This window comes from Crocuta crocuta, unplaced genomic scaffold (assembly GCF_008692635.1).
Source record: "Crocuta crocuta isolate KB4526 unplaced genomic scaffold, BGI_CrCroc_1.0 scaffold162, whole genome shotgun sequence".
NCBI classification, from domain to species: Eukaryota; Metazoa; Chordata; class Mammalia; order Carnivora; family Hyaenidae; genus Crocuta; species Crocuta crocuta.
Genome location: NW_027529433.1, coordinates 3621941 through 3638953, shown reverse-complemented (window position 1 = coordinate 3638953; position 17013 = coordinate 3621941). Strand labels below are relative to the sequence as shown.

Sequence of the window (17013 nt, the reverse complement as noted above, 5' to 3'; positions counted from 1 at the left end):
CATAATTAAAAGCTTAAAATGACCTATTAATTTTTTTTTTTTTTTCAGAACTCAAATATCTCCATGGCTAATCTATAGATTCTACCAGTCAAAGAAGCTCTATCTTCAAATCAAAGTAAATAACTACTATTAGACTCCCAGGAACACAGAAAATCAATAGATGACTAATTCCAGTTATTAACTCCAAATACAAAGGATTACCAAACCACAAACATTCTGAGAATTTTAGGTGCATCAAGTAAACCAGAAATCGTTTTTACAAATGTTAAATATAAAAGTTCTTATTTCCAAAAGCTACAGTATTCAATGCACATGGCTCATTTAAGTGTTAGCCAAAGAAATCAAGTTCATAATTATATGCAGTGCATTTAAGTCTTTGAAATGGGTATGCTAAATTTAATAGAAATAAAATTTTTCCTTCCCTCAACATTATTTTTTTAAAACTACATACCTATCACATTGCTCTTTTAATTCTAATTGCATATTCAAAAAAGTGTATATTTTATAAATCAATGTGAACATACAGTCTTCAGGGAAACGAAAAAAATTTCCATGTGTTTACTTTTGTAGCAACAGAAAAGAGAATATGCTTACACTACAATAGTTAAAGCATGATCTTCATGATAGTTCTAAGATATGTCTGTTTAATGCAAAATTATTAGTATTTTTAGGAACAAATTAGAATACCTTGAAGTCAAATAGTTTTCCTCACACATTCTTTACAAAACCCTTTAACTAAATTTCTTCTTCCTCAACCTGACCATGAGATCTCTCAGTATTTGTCTCTGATATGTATAATCTGTGCTGCCCCGAATATTCAACAAATTCAACTGAAATTAGAATTCCCATGAAAGAGTTTGGATTATATCACTTCACAATTTTTCTGAGTATGCTAAAGAATTTGATTTTTTAAAAAGTGGTCTTCAAAAGTAAATTGTTTTCCTATGTTGTGCATCTCTTAATTTTATTTAAAATTACCTAGTCAAATATTCCCAAAGAAGGATAAAAATTAACTTTAAGACAATGACTAATAGGTTTTTATTTACATTTGCAATACTGCAGTTCCAGAGATCTCCCTACATCCTAAAAGTACCACAGAATGGCAAATAATTAATGTAACTGGTTTAGAACACATTTAAGATACAGTGTATATTTTTCAAGTATCAAATTCTTTAAAAATTCAGATGTGAAGATTTATCTTCTGTTAGTTGGTATGCAAAACCTAAATCTGACATTAACGTTAATAGAAGCTACAATCACTTGTTTCCTCCTGTGAAATCCTATGGTGAGATCACCTCTAAGGGTAAGGTTAAGCTTGACTTCAGAGTAGGAAGCCTGTTTTTAAGAAAATGTATAAACCCTCAACAACATAGATGAAAGTGGAAACCAGGTTAATGTAGGGGTCTTTTATGGGTTGTGTTAAAAAAAATAAGTAGAAGAGATTTACAGTAAGATACTGTTTCACTGAAAAGTGATTTATGCTGCAATTAACTTAGTAGCCCTTTTGCTACATCAAGAAAATGTTTGTTCCAGTCCATCTAGCCATCTATAAACTATAAATTATTTAAAAACCTTTTCTGAGGTTAACAGAAACAGTTTAAAAAAAGACTGACCTGGAATTTTCACTCAGGGTAGTAACTTTGCAAGATTTATCTGAAACCAAGTAAGTTTCCATATTTACACATTTACTTAATCATGATGGTTGAATTGAATCTGTACCTATGTGAAAATGGCAATGCATTCTGAGTTGGTTCAGCCCTTGGTTCTGAGTTCTGTGTCACGTCAGGTGCTCTTTCATCATCTGTTCCATTGATACTTTCTGGTGTTAAAGGAGACTGAAGATCCCCGCCTGCTGATTCCTTTAAAAAAAGGGAGGTAGGGGATAAAAGTGTTATGCTTTTGTTAAAATACACAAGATTATCTCAAGTTAAGAGTGACCCTGATGTATGCTTACTTACAAACCGTATTTCCATTGAAATTTGAGTCAAAGATTTAAAAAATAAAATTTAAAGGAGAAATAATTTTTTAAAGCAAAGCAACTCAGAGAACTATCTGAAACAATACAATTTAGAAATGTGAAGATAACACAATTCAAAAATATAGTTTCAAAGAACTGAAAAACTTCTGGGTTTATATAAGCAACTAACTGGTTAGAAGAAAAGATATTCAAAGAATTACTCAAGAAAAGGAAGATAGCACAAAAATTAGAAGAAAATGTGATTTTACTTGGGGAAGTAGGAAGGCAAAGGGAAGAAAGAAATCTTCAAGTTTTAATTTTTTTATCTGCCCTACTTTTCAATTCCAGAGGCATCTATGAAAGCAGCCAGAAATCTCTCCGTAACATACACAAAGTGAAGTGTATTTCAGCTTTTCTTGCCTGCTGTTCATAATGGAATTATTTTTCTTCACAAAATTTCCTGTCATTTCTACTTTTAATTAAGATTTGTCTATCGTGGCAAACTTAATTTGTTACTCTAGAAAATAAGTGGACTTTAAAATGCAGCTCAAACTGACACTTATCATTGTGACTACATCATAAGAGTATCTAAATTTGGTATTAGTAGAGATCAGAATGAGAGCTCACTGGATAAAGCTGTTAACCAGGGGCGATCTTAGCACAGGATCATTGGTGGACCCCTGGGATCTTGGGGCACTAAAACTTCACAACTGAAATATTAGGCTATGCTAGTGAAGAAAATGAAAAAGTCTGTGTCCAACAAGAGAGTGGGTAGGTATGGTCACAATCTGCCAGCTTGAAAGAATATAGGTTTTCTTCAAACAAAAACAAGACAGACACCTGGGGTGGCTTAGTTTCTAAACCAGGTGACTCCTGATCTCGAGTCTACCCACTTTAAGGGTAAAGTTTACTTAAAAAAAAAAAAAAAGAAAGAAAAAAAAATATGTGTAATACAGGGAACTGCTTAGCATTAGAAAAATATGAAAATATAAGGAAATATCTACATTGTGATCATTTATATGCTTTACATAAAGATACTGCACATGAAGCAATACTAGGAAGAAATACAGAAAACATTACTGTGGTGAGGGTAACTTTCTTTTGGAGGCTTCTGGTATTAAATTATATGTATTTTATTTCATATGTAAATATTTTAACTATTTATACCATAATGCTATTAATCATACAAGCTTATTAAAGGTCAAAAGGCTACTTTCTTGATTCCACCTTATCAATGAACTATTTTTCAATTATTATTATTTTTTAATGTTTACTTATTTTTAAGAGAGACAGAGACAGAGGGCAAGCAGGGGAGGGACAGAGAGAGAGGGAAAGAGACAGAATCTGAAACAGGCTCCAGGCTCTAAGCTGTCAGCAGAGAGCCCAACGTGGGGCTGGAACTCGGAACAGGTGAGATCATGACCTGAGCCAAAGTCAGACCCTTAACCACCCAGATGCCCCAACTATTTTTCAATTATTAACGCAACCTCCACATTGACCTTTAATTTCATTCTCCTAAATCTTTTTGTTTCTAGTAACTAATGGTCAGTGCAAGAATAAAGTTACAGTATAAAGTGGCAACATAAAACGGAAACCATATCCAAAATGGGTGCTTCTAGGTCAATTATAAATCACGTAATTAACCAGAAAAACTTTAAGCAGCAAGAAGAAATAAATCAGGGCTATTTCTCTCCAAGAAAGGCCATACCAAACTAAAATAATCAAGGTGGACTGTCCAATCAGCTAAATAGTAAGTTGATTCAGCAGAAATGAGAACAGAAACAAGTTACCCTGTTAACCTGAAAGGGCATAACCAGCATTTTCAACTAAGGATTCACCTAGAGATATGCTAGAATCGACTGAGTGTGAGGGACAAAAGTAGATCAGGACTAAAAGAAAGAGAAGAAAGAGGGATAGTGGTTTGATTTCTGGTTTTTACCGTCTTCTGGGGGAAAATGAGTGTTTGGGTGCATAGGTCTTGGGGGATTAGGAAAAGTGATGCTACTGAAGTAGAAAAACCATTTCAGAGGCAGGAGAAAAAGGAAAGAAGGAAGGAGAAGAAAAAAGAGATTGAGGCTGCAACAATTCCGGTATCGCAATTCAGCAAGCTTTTCATCAGAAAACTTGATATTAGGTATATTTAGTTACCCTAGACATTATATCTAAAGGGAAAACAAAAAGCCGAGAGGATGTTTAAGTAGGTTAAAAATTCAGAAAATCAGTATTTGCTCATAAGAAAGAATTCGAACAGTACATAAGAGCATAAAAGAAAAATGAGGTTCCTTTGACTTCTAATTACCCCACAGGTAATGAAAAGTATTCTGTGAAACCTTTCAGAAATTTCACATATGCTGAAAATAGCACAGTGAAAGTTTTTTTATTTAACATGTTCCAACATCTAGGTCTCTTTTAATCTAAATTCTGTCTAATTTTAAAAAATGTTTATTTACTTTGAGAGAGAGAGGAGAAAGAGAGAGGGAGTATAACTGGGGGAGGGGCAGAGAGAGAAAGAATTCCAAGCAGGCTCCCTGCTATCAGTACATAGTGCAACACAGGGCTTAATCTCATGACTGTGAGATCACGACCTGAGCCGAAATCAATGGTCAGATGCTCAACTAACTGAGCCACCCAGGTGTCTGTAACTTTTGAGTAATGTCTTAAACATTCAACTTCAATTATTCCTATTTTTTAAAAAAACCTACCTTACATAAAGTCAACGTTTTATATCTTTAATTCAAATATTAAAATAAAAACTTGGAGATATATTTATTTGACTATAAGCTTTTCAAAGGAAAAAAAGATAATCTGTCTTTAGAAAGCTATTCTTTTTTTTTTTTTTTGAGAGAGACAGAGAGAGCGTGCGCGCAAAGTGGAGGGGGGGAAGAGAGAGAGGTAAAGAGGGAATCTCAAGCAGGCTCCACACTCTCAGAAGAGCATGACATAGGGCTTGAACCCACGAAGCGTCAGATCATGATCTGAGCTGAAGTCAGATGCTTAAAAGACTGAGACACTCAGGCGCCCCTAGAAAGACATTCTTAAGCTAATATGGCCATTTTAAGGAAAAAAATTATCAACCAATACCTTCTTTGATATATGTGTATATGTATATCTGTGTACCAAAGTTGTAAGAGAAATGAAAAATGTGAAACATAAAATATAAAAAACTGAGTTAGATGTAAGATTCAGGAAGTGCGTCTTAAGAATTTTCTTTCTATCCATTTATGAAGTGGTAGGATATCCAAAAATAAAATAAACCCACAAAAACAACAGTAAAAACCCACAAATGGACATATTTGGAATCACACAAAAAAGGCATGACCTGGGCCATCTCTCCAGGCCTTAGGATGGTATCACCAACCTCCGCTCTGGTGTCTCAGCACGAGGGTGGGCGGGAAGCACAATTCCCCAGTAGACTAAATACCACTAACTTCGTCCATTCAATTCCAATAAAGACTAAATTAAAATTCCTGTTACAGTTCCAGCCTTTCTGACTTCAGTAAAACAGAGCCTCTTCTCTTTATCACTTAATAAACATTCAAAGAAGACTTATTCTATTTCCAGCCACTTGTATTTAAATGAAGATGAGAATACTCTTTTCTGGACAGAGGCTCCAACAGGAAAAACTGAACGACAACCTTAGGATTTTGAGTTCCCATGGCTGTGGATATGGAAAGAAATGCTAGGGAAGAGACACAGAAGAAGAGCCAAAGGATATATAAAGAAAGATAAGGCTGACATAAATGCCAACTATCGCAAACCAATCCCCTTACCTGGTCACCATTTCTGAAATCCCACCTTCTGAAAACCACAGAATTTCTTTGTATCCTGACTCTTGATTAACTCATGCTCTTCCTTCCCTAAGTAACGTGTACTGACTGACTGATGCACAGTGTTAGTGGGTTAATCTCTATTCTACATATTTTTGCACCTACCAGCTGCATTAAATGCTTACCAAGAATCAGCTGTATTTGTCGCAACATAACATGTTTATGCCAATTGTATTCATATAATTATATAGTTCAATTACATATTATACAAACTAATAAAATCTGAATGCAAACCAAGAGTGATTATTTTGACGAAAATCAAACTACATGCCTTGGAATGACTAAACGGTAAATAAAATCCACTACTGAAGTCAGTGTATATAATAAACTGTTACATAACATACATAATACGCCACCCATATAGTACCAGAAAAATGACATAAAAGTCTACTATCACACTCAGATTTCTTTGCAAGTGGCAAGGGTTAGTTCTACTTAAAGGAAAACAGGAAATTGCTGACAATTAATGAGGATGGTTTGTGTCACAAAGATAACATGAATTCCAACCAAGATTCATATTCAAGAGAACACTTCACCTTTAAATAAAAATATTGGCGAATACATAAAACATAGTATTATTGAATTTTATTTTACAAGTTTTTAAAGATTTTTTTAAAACATCACAGGAACTGACTTTTTTCCACTAACTCATCAACTACTAATGTTGATTCCAACAGATAAGAGGTGCTGTACATCCCCCTCATTCCCTCAACCCAACCCGCACCCTTCTGGCCTGCTCCTTAACCTTGTATCTTCTGGCCCTCTGCCATGATGCTACGTTGTGAGGTGCAATCTCTCCACACTCAGCCTATACCAGGAAGCCAATCACCTTAATGATATTCTCATTAGCATCATCCTAATTGTGGGGAATTCCTTGACCTTCCCACAATAACTATCTTGCCAATTTCCAATTTCCCATCAACTCAACCATCATTCTCTATTCTTATGTGCCGAAGCTACCAAGTGCTATGAGAGAAAACACCATTAAATATGCTTAGTGTCATGAAAATAACCCTGGGCTCTGACTTCAATTATGCTCTTGAAATACTGAGTAAGCTTCAATTTTACTTACTACTCCCACTGGACTCTTCTTTTTTACTTTGCCTAACAGCTGTTCCAAATCTGTGTTCAAGCCTCCTCTCTCGTCAAGCTGTCCTTCCTCTCAGTGAAAGACCCAACTTTTCCTTCCAGAGAAAAAGAAATAAACTGGCATGGGTTTCCTCAGTCTTCCTCCTACCTGTATCTGAATCCATTTTTATCCTTCCCTCCTGTCTCAGATGAAGAAGTGGCTCATTTGTGTCTATCTTCCTTCCTTACAACATTACCTTCCTCTGCACAATGCTCCATCAATGACCCATTCCTTCTATTCTTCTCGTTCTCCTTTACTGATTCCTTCCTTACATTTAAGAACATAGTCAAATCACTCCCACACATACAGAGAAGAAATATTCTTAGCTTCATACCTCCAGAGATTATCATGTTAACTCTTCTTCTCCTCATAAAAAAAGAAACAAGTATTTGTGACCTTATTCTTGCTATCAAACATTTCCATGTCAAGAATAGCCCAAAGTCACCAATTCTACCTCCTTTAATTCTAGAAACTACTTCACACTGTCCTTTCTTCACCACAGTCCACCTGTAATTACCAATGATCTCCAGTTAGGTTTAAAGTACTCTTAAGTTTCATCCTATCGGAACACCCCTCTGACACTGCCAAATCATTGCCTCTAACTGAAAATGCTCTTCTCTTGCTAACATTTTCTGCTGGTTCATTTCCTACCACTTTTCAGTGTCTTTCCCTGTATTTTCCTCAATTTAAGTGACAATCTTCAAATCCCTCTCTTCCCACTCCACTTTCTTTCTGGATGAGATCATTCTCTCCTATAGCTTTAACTACTGCTCATTTGTTGTTGACTCTTGAGACTTAGCTCCAATACAAAATTTCTAACTACATACAGGACACATCCCCCTGATGCTCAATTAGAATACAAATTCAGTATCTGAAGTGGAAATCCTCTTCTGAAGTTCAGGCTACAAAACAACAATAGAAGTTTCAAAAACATCCGGCTCCTCCTTTACCAGCCTCCCTCACCATTCCTTCAACTGCTGTATTTCCTCCAAGTTCAGCCAATTTCTCCCTGGTTGTATCTATTCCCTCCTCTCTATTCTCACTGCAAACACCTAGGAGGTAAGCCCAATAGAGAAATGGATAAATACTCCACTGAGACAAGTAACAGGATTAGTGACTCCTAAGTCCACTGTCCTTACTTTAGACAGCAAACCATAATATCCAGAGAATTCTAGTGAACCTTTCTTGAGATTGTAAAAGTTGTTTTGAGGTATCTGGCTCAGTAAAACCACTTCTGTTATGTGATACTAAGAAATGATCACATTAACTTATAGGCATTCGCTAATTCTATTGGTATATCTGTGGGCTAGATATATAACTGATACAGTTCACAGTACTAACACTCAGCTAATAGAGACCACCTTTCAAAAAATAATCCATGTACAGCAAGTGACATCCTTTTTAAAGAAAATCTGAAATATCTGAGATTACGCTTGAAACATCCAAAGAGATCATATAGTTCAAATCTCAGACTTTACAGATTCAATAACTACTACCTAGCAAAGTCAATTAATTTGTAAAAGATCGAATAGCTAGTCACAGAAATACTAACAGTCAGTTAAAATAAACCAGTGCCTCATTTGAGTAAATACAATTTACCATTAAAATGAACATTAAAAAATTATGATATTTATTAACAAAGCTAAAGAAACTTTATTCCTTTGTTGAATATACACATACAGATATATTCTACTTTTTCTCTAAGGTGAATTTTTAAAAAATCCAAAGAAAAAGCTATTCTAAATATAGATTAAGAGAGCTACGATATATCCAATGCTATACAACCTGACAATTTATATGGGGGCGAACCCTAACTTTTGTTTGACTACAAACAACTAATGCAGTAAATTTTTCACTCAATTCAGAAGTCTTAGTCAACTGTCAGCTAAAATTTATTTTTTTCTAAATGCCACTGAAGAAAAAATTGCATTATTTTGATTATGTAGCCCCTTTAAAGCCAATCATCACTCTTGTGGATTTTATGTCAAACTGAACGTTTAAAAGATGCCCATGGACACACAAGAACATACGATCTCCAAAAAAGAAAGAGTTCTGTATTAATGTCTATTACTTAAGGACATGAAACAGATTAACAACAAATACATGATTCAACTTATTCCTGGAGATGTTTTCTTGATCAAAATAACATCAAGACTATCTGACAGGACCACACATTCTATCAAGTGTACAAACTTAGCTCAAGACTTTAAGAATGCGGAAGTGGCTAACTTGGCTCTAAATGCCAGACTCTCTTCATCCAATGCTGTGGACTAGTTTGTCTACAGCACTGTTTCTCAAAGTGTGGTCCCCAGATCAACAGCATCAGCATCTCCCGGAATGCTGTCAGAAATGCAAATTCTTAGGCCCCATCTCAGCTGTACTAAATCAGAAATGCCAGGAGCAGGACTCAGCATTTTGTGTTTTGGTAAGTTTTCCAGGGCACTCTGATGCAGGCCACATCACCAACAGCTGTAGGCACTTAAGCACTTACTATATAATAAGCACTTTGTAATCCTCATTTAATTCTCATAATAACCCTCTGAAGAGATACTGGGCTTTTTTTCCATCATGTTTTTAATTTTAATTCCAGTATAATTAACATATAGTATTATATTAGTTTCAGGAGATACTGTGCTTATTCTCATTTTATAGATTAAAAAAATATTAACTTGCCTAAATTAAAAAAAAAAAACTAGTAAGGGTTAGAGCCCATATTCAAAGACAGGGTGGAAAACCTACATTAGTGCCATTATGATTTGACATTGTTATTATTATTCTCTCCAACAATCCTGTAGCATAAGTAATGTAATTCTCACGTTACAGATGTATGAGCAGACCTGGGTTAAGCTATTTTCCCAAGATCACATGGTGACAAAAAAAAAAATTTATGTATAAGTTTATCTGATTTGAAAACCCATACTCTTAACCAGTCTATTATCCTTCCTCAAATAAAAACAAGAGCTATGACCAACTGCCTACTCATTCCATTTGACTTCCTATTCCATTTAACTTCTTGATCCCCTTGCTTAATTCCTGAGTAATATTCTGTTCTTCAGGCAGAGTGTTAATTTGGCAGATGAGGTTAAGCCAGGGAGAAGCAAGTTCTATTCTTCAGCTGAGTATAATCAGAGTGGCCAGCAGTCATATAATTCAAAGTAAAACAGAGATATTAATGACATCTGTAAGAGACTGTCAAAAAAAGGAGGGGGAAGAAAAGTGAAAATAAATATATTTTTTTAACTATTACTCTAGCTTTGTACATCAAATTAGCAACCAGACTTCAAATGATTTGAAAAGATAACTTAAAGTCCGTATACTTTGGCTCTCAAATACTGATGAACTTAAGATATTTTTAGTTCTTATATTTCACAGTATTTTCCATATGTAAACATCTTGGATACATTCTTTTGATGAAAGTGAAAGCTTAAAGACATTCCTACCACCAATGAGCAGGTATCTTACCAGCAACTTACTCATGGCCAATTAAACAAAAACAACTTATGATCAGAGAAATAAGAACTAAATACAACAGCCAAGTGTAATCCATTATAATTTTAATGGAGTCCTTTGCTTATTCTCTAATTGCATGTGCTGTAATATCCTCTTACAATGCTAGAATCATTCAGCTGAGGACCTGGAGCTCCCAACATGTATTGGTACTAAATTTTAAATAGGTTTTTATGGAAAGTATCACTCTACTAGCACTTAGGGAAGATAGTTATTCATGTTATTCCAGGTCACTACAAATGTGAAGGAGGTATAATTGAGCCCTGGCTTCAGTCCAGAGCACACCTGTAGTCTATGAGGAAATATGTACTTTAAGCATACTTAACAGAGCTCTCTTTTCCTGTAAAAACAAAAAACAAGCAAGCCATGAGAGACTCCTGAATGCTGAGAACAAACTGAGGGCTGATGGGGGGAGGGAGAGGGGGTGATGGGCATGGAGGAGGGCACTCGTGGGGATGAGCACTCAGTGTTATATGGAAACCGACTTGACAATAAACTACTTTTAAAAAAAGGAAAAACAAAAAAAACCCCAACTCTTTATACCAGTAGTGTTCATCAAAATCCAGCTGGGTGCCAGGGGTGAGGGAACAAATTGAAATAAAAATTAATTTTACTTATTTTTTGGGGGGAGGGACAGAGAGAGAGGTAGAGAGAATCCGAAGCAGGCTCCATGCTGTCAGCACAAAGCTGGACATGGGGCTGGAACTCATGAATTGTGAGATCATGACCTGAGCCAAAATCAAGAGGTAGGTGGACATTAACTGGCTGAGCCACCTTGGTGTCCCTAAAAATTAATTTTAGAAAAGCCTATTAAAACAGGTGAATCATACCATGTACATTAAAACCTTTATAAAAAGTAATGAAATAGGACTATTTAATGAACTTTACTTGGAGATCTAATTAATTTCCAAATGAATGAAGATTATGATGGGCAAATCACAGTATTAAGTCAACTGTTAAAGGAAGAAACGATACTTGCATAAAACCTATCTATCACCTTTGGGTCTCAGTACTAAGTATAAAGATGGCCCAACTGTCAGATTTAATTACACTTAAAATCAAGTAAAACAGACTAAAATCAAATACAACAGATTTTTTTTTTTTTAATTTTCTGTATATTTGATGTTTTGACATCTTAAAAAAAAAAAACCTTTCTGGCTGCCAGTTCTTAGAGCAAGGGGGTAAGATGGAGGCATGCCTTTGATGTGCAAACTAACCATCCAAAGCTACATCTCTTTCATCTGGCCCAAGCACCGGGATGCAAAAGTCCTCTGCCAAAGTCCTCTGCCTTAATCATCCAAGGCACCTGGCAACAAGGGCCTAGCCCTGTAAATTTAGAGCCTACAGAAATTACTCAACTTGGCAAATCCTGAACTGTCTGCCCTGCCCTGCCACTCCCAAGGAAACTGCAATACAGCTCTAGCCTCAGCTTTCCCCACGCTCCTGCTTTCTGCTTACTGACCACCCAGAGGCTTCCCTGTGTGCCCCTCAGATGTGTGCATGTTGCCTTTTTCTAGGACCTGTGAGTACAATAACCTCGTATGTTCCTGAACCTGTCCTGTGTCTCCTCTTGTGATTGACCATTAGAGAACATAAAACATTAGGCCAATCTATGCTTGTTTTAAAGGTATATGCACATCAAAAAATCAGAGTTATAATTACTAAACTGACTTCCTCCCCAGATTCTTGCAGACACTGGCATACAGGAAAAAACCACCTTTCTCAACTAGTACAGATTAAATCAAGGGCATATTCTATGTCCACTCTGGAAATTACCTTTAATTTGCCATTGTTTTCCCAAATGTAACCCAGGCATAAAGGATACCATCGGAAATGAATAAGGCTCACAAATAGGAATAGTAATTAAATACCCACCTGTGAAGGTGTACTGGTAAGTTCCATCTTTTCTTGTGATTTCTCCTTTGCTAGTCGAGCAGCTTCTTTAAATTCCTGAAACTTTTCTGCGAACTGAATGTATAAAGACTATATACATTAACCAAATAAAATAAAAACAGGTCTCATTGCCCACTTTTACCTTGGCTTTCTTTCATTTGCTGAGTAAGTGACTCTCAACACAAGCAAGCTAGCCATCAAATCAATAATAGGTGTAATATGAAAATGATGGAAAAAGAAATCTAATACCAAACACTTATCTGTACACTACAAACTACTTGGACAAACTGCAGTCAAAGACATCACGATAGAACAGTTAGAATTTGAGGTCAGCTAATTTACCTATGTCCCTTCTTCAGTGCTCAGACACACTTTACTAAGAAGGTGCAGAGTACAGGACGGGAGTGGAATCAGTAAAGATTAGCATACTTTGTTTATCATGGAGAAAAATGAATCTTTTAGGTATTGACTCATAAACATCTCAGTATTCAGAGCGCGTGCTTTTAACTTTTACTGGAACGTAAACTTTCATATTATGTGTGACTTTTTATATTCAACAACATAAATGGTAACATCTACTACTATCACTAAATGGCATTACTAAAACTTCAGTTCCAGAGATTCCTAAACAGCTAATGTAAAGCAGTGGAAAGGAGTAACACAAACTCCACAAAGGTCTTTAAAATGGAAACAACAATTAAAAAAAACTACAGCCCATGAAATGCTAATTCTTATGAACCCATAGTAATCTAGACATATCAGGGCCACAAATCTGTTTTGGAAGTGGAAACTAGTCTACGGTATTCTCAGACAGAATAAGTTAAGGCTACCTAATAAACATTAAAAAATCAAAAATCTCTACACAACTTAAAGCACTAGCTAGAGCTGGTAATAAAAACATGAAATTATGGTTCCTTCCTCAAACCCCATAAGCCAACCCTGACTACATTTCTATCTTGAGAAGGAAAACTTTAGCAGGAAAGGTCATGATACTTTATATGCGTTAGGCATTTGGAAGAAAGTTAAATTTAAGTCGTCATTACAACTTTCCTTCTTATGTTAAAGTTGTCACCTATAACTTGTAGATCAGGGAACTGAATGAATATTACTATACTACTTTTTTCGAGTAAGGAGGTATTCTGTTCCATTAATCTGAACACAAAGCTAAAAAGGTCTCGTTCACACCTGTGTATATGGAATAAAAAAGAAACCTTAATTTCTCTCAATGTAATCTGAAGTAAAACACAGGTTTATTTACACTCATCGGGCACTCCAAAGTAGTTAATGTTTAAAACTCTTTCAACTTCATAAAGGCTCACATTACTCCTAACTTTTATAGGTTTGGGTTTCCATGGTAACAAAATACAACTTAGTAAGCACTCTAACAATCCAATCACAGTTGCAATTTTCCTCATACATCAACCTTAGGAGACCAATCATTTCTCTCAAAGCTGCTACTCTCCCTTTAAGAGACCCATCTCTAGAATTGCCTTCAGACTTTTCAAAACCCTTTTAAGTGCTTTGATTCACGTATGATTTTTAATGATAAAATAAGCCAGGATAATTACATGCTTACTTCATTTATGTAAAAGATTATAAACTCCTTGGGATCCCCTATAGTCTACAAAGCAGCGACACTGGTCTTCAAGGTAGCATGGAAAATAAATCATGATTTTGTCATCTTTGGACAAAAACATTCTGAAGAGACTGATCATCAATCCTTGGAGCCAAGTACAGTGAAAAACTCTTGGAGCCAAGTCTAGTTTATTTAACGTCGATTCTCCCTCAAAATACTAGGAATCATGATCAGTAAGGTTGGTCAAAAGTATATGTTAACTTTAAAGAGGAAAAATTCTTGAAATATAAAAGCTACTCTCAGAAAAAGAGATCTAATGAAAGGATACAGTATAATTGACAGAATTGAACAAGCTATTACTTTGCCACATTAGCTAGCTGCCCAATAACCTCGAAGACGTGACAAAAACTGAATGTGTAGTCAAAATTACTTATGCCCCAAAATCATTTCATGCAAGTTTGAGAAATTAATCCACAATTTAGTTTCTGTGTGGTCAAGAAATCCATCAAGTGTAATATGTAAACTTTTTTTGCTCTAGACTTTATTAGACAATTCCAAAAGGAAGTGCCAAAAAGATTCCATCTGAGTAATGGCAAAAGTATTAGAACCAATGAGCCATTTCCTAAGGGGATTACTTATGCAGGGGCAACACTCAACTGGATACCTCTGTCCCTGCTATACTGACATACTTTGAATCTACAACTCATACCTTTACCACAGTCCAAGAATTGTATTTAGAGAATCAGATGGGTGTAAAAGAAAACAAATCAGATAACGCTTTTTCACTTTAATCATCCTACAGAGAATGGACTTAAAATCGTGAAGGTGAAAGTTAAAATAGCCTTAAAATTGGTCTCTAAACTATAATTTATGTTAAAGATAATAAAAATATACAAAAACAACCATGTTAAGAAATGTCTACAACCAAAACAAATAGAAGCAAAGATTACTTCGATTACTGCTCTAACTATATCGAGTCAATAAATAATCACAAAAGTGTAAGATTATTTTTAAAAACAACTTATCTTTAAGCATCAGATTGATTTCTGTAATGAAAAGCTTACAGTGTAAACATGAACAGTGTGTATCTACAAGAGCCTGATGACCCTGAAGTTGAACGTTTGTAACTCCCAAAGCCATGAGATTGTATGTATATTAAATTATTGTGAAATGTAGGGGTAGCCTTTTAATGGAACACTTCAAACAGAGAAGTTCAAAGAATAAATCTTTGGATCTGGTGAGCATCAAATCTTAAGAGCCGAGTGAGTACTCCTCATCTCCCTGATCACTATCTTATCCTGAGACAGTTTGCTTTTCCTTATTCTTTGTGGATGACATGCACAAGGCACTGCTGGTATAAACACTGCATGCTGCTTCTTATAGACAGGACAACTGTTTTATTTCCAGTATTTAGCCTGGTGATATTCTGTATTCTGTTGGCCTTTCTGGCCCAGTAATTCACTTCGTGAGTATGTTCCAGGAACTCTTCACGTGTTTGTTAGATCTCACCGTTCTGTACTTTATCAGACAGTTTGAAGTAATTCTCAGAGAAATTTCCCTAAACAAAGTAATTCTTATGTGCCTGCTCTCATGTGAAAAAGCTGAAATCTGTATCACTATCAGCTTCCATTTTCACAGTTCAGAAGAGCATGCGGTCTACCTACTTAAGACCACCTCCACTAAGGGTGCTAATCCCTGAGCAGAGTCCATTCAGAAGTGATAATCCCCAAGTGTTATGCTAACTCTCATACAGACAGTTAACCACCCAAATACTTCTCCATTAATGGTGACGGTTTTTAATGTGTATAAATTATTTTCCAAATGACAATGAAGTCCAATGATCTCTCACTTGTTGCTTTAAAGTCACTACAGTTGTTCTGAGAGTATTAAATTTCTCCTATATTTTACACTCTCCATTTGCTATTATATATTTAAGACATGTGATTTGAAGATGTTAACTTACTTTTGAAAGATGATGCTCAGAGGAGAATCCCAGTCCATAAACAGTGTTTGCCCGGCTATCAGCCCACTGGCCAAACTTCTGAGATGTTTTAGTAAATGTCATGTTTGGGGTGATGGTGCTATTAATTATTGCCTGAAAAATAAAGTAAATACGAGTAACAAGCCAAAACTTAGCAAAAAGGTATTTAAATACAGGGCTATTTAGTTCCATAAAAAGCTAAGGATTTCTAATGAGCATACTCAAGGAAAAATCAACCCCTAAATATATACTTTACTTCTTTTACCATAAAGTGGTATAAATTCATGATATTGAGATTCACTATCACTTCTATTTAACACATAGTTTCTTAGAAAATTCATATTTTAGTGTGTATTAATTCACAATTTTAATTAATAATTAACAATTTTGGTGAACACTGTAATAAATTCCAATATTACTGTAACATAATTAGCTTAAGTACATTCCCTCTGCCAGTACTATAAAAGTATATAATCAGTTTACTTAAGTAGTTTAATGCCTTCCAAAATTGACATTACAAAGTTATTCCAGTAATGATAGAAGTAAATATGTTACCAAATTCATAAGCAGTTTTTTGGTGAATTACCAAATGTAGAATGAAAATCAGGCATTTCCAGAAAAAAGCAAAAATCTATTGGACACGTGAACAGTACATAAGTATTTATGAAGTATGCATGTATTGAAGACGTTATAATAAACGTATGACACCTGTCCTACTAAAGAAGATAGTAAAAGAGTGGTCCCTTGCTTTCTGTCACAACAGCAGACGTATTACCTGTAGTTCTATGAGCCCTTACCCTTGATTAAGCATTTTTACCTCTGACAAAATTTAAATACTCATACTCAAACCTCCTTACCCTTCAGTTCAAAAGCTGCTTTTCCTAGAATGTCATTTTAGATTCTGTAAAATGTGGCTAGCAAAGTCCTCTAAATTACATGTTGTCATGAAAGACTCAATGGAAAAGAACATATTAACAAATGGTTAATAAGAAAATATAACAAAAGGTAAGGAATTTGGTTACAGAATCACTGGCTTATGCAACTTTTTTTTACTGAGTACCTATTAAATGCCAACCACATTCTAGAGAGTTGAAATGTTACACTGAGTGGCAGTGTAACTGGATTACATTCTAAAGCAAGAAC

General features: G+C 35.2%; 1 protein-coding gene across 1 annotated transcript in view; it reads right to left on the bottom strand.

The window, feature by feature from the left end:
• Positions 1-17013, bottom strand: part of HOMER1 (homer scaffold protein 1) — a 135581-nt gene that overhangs the window by 68678 nt on the left and 49890 nt on the right. The window contains exons 3-5 of the mRNA XM_077759890.1: positions 15853-15984; positions 12296-12388; positions 1720-1859 (exon numbers count right to left, since the gene is read on the bottom strand). Coding sequence (XP_077616016.1) covers positions 1720-1859; positions 12296-12388; positions 15853-15984 — 365 coding nt within the window. The remainder of the gene's footprint in view (positions 1-1719; positions 1860-12295; positions 12389-15852; positions 15985-17013) is intronic.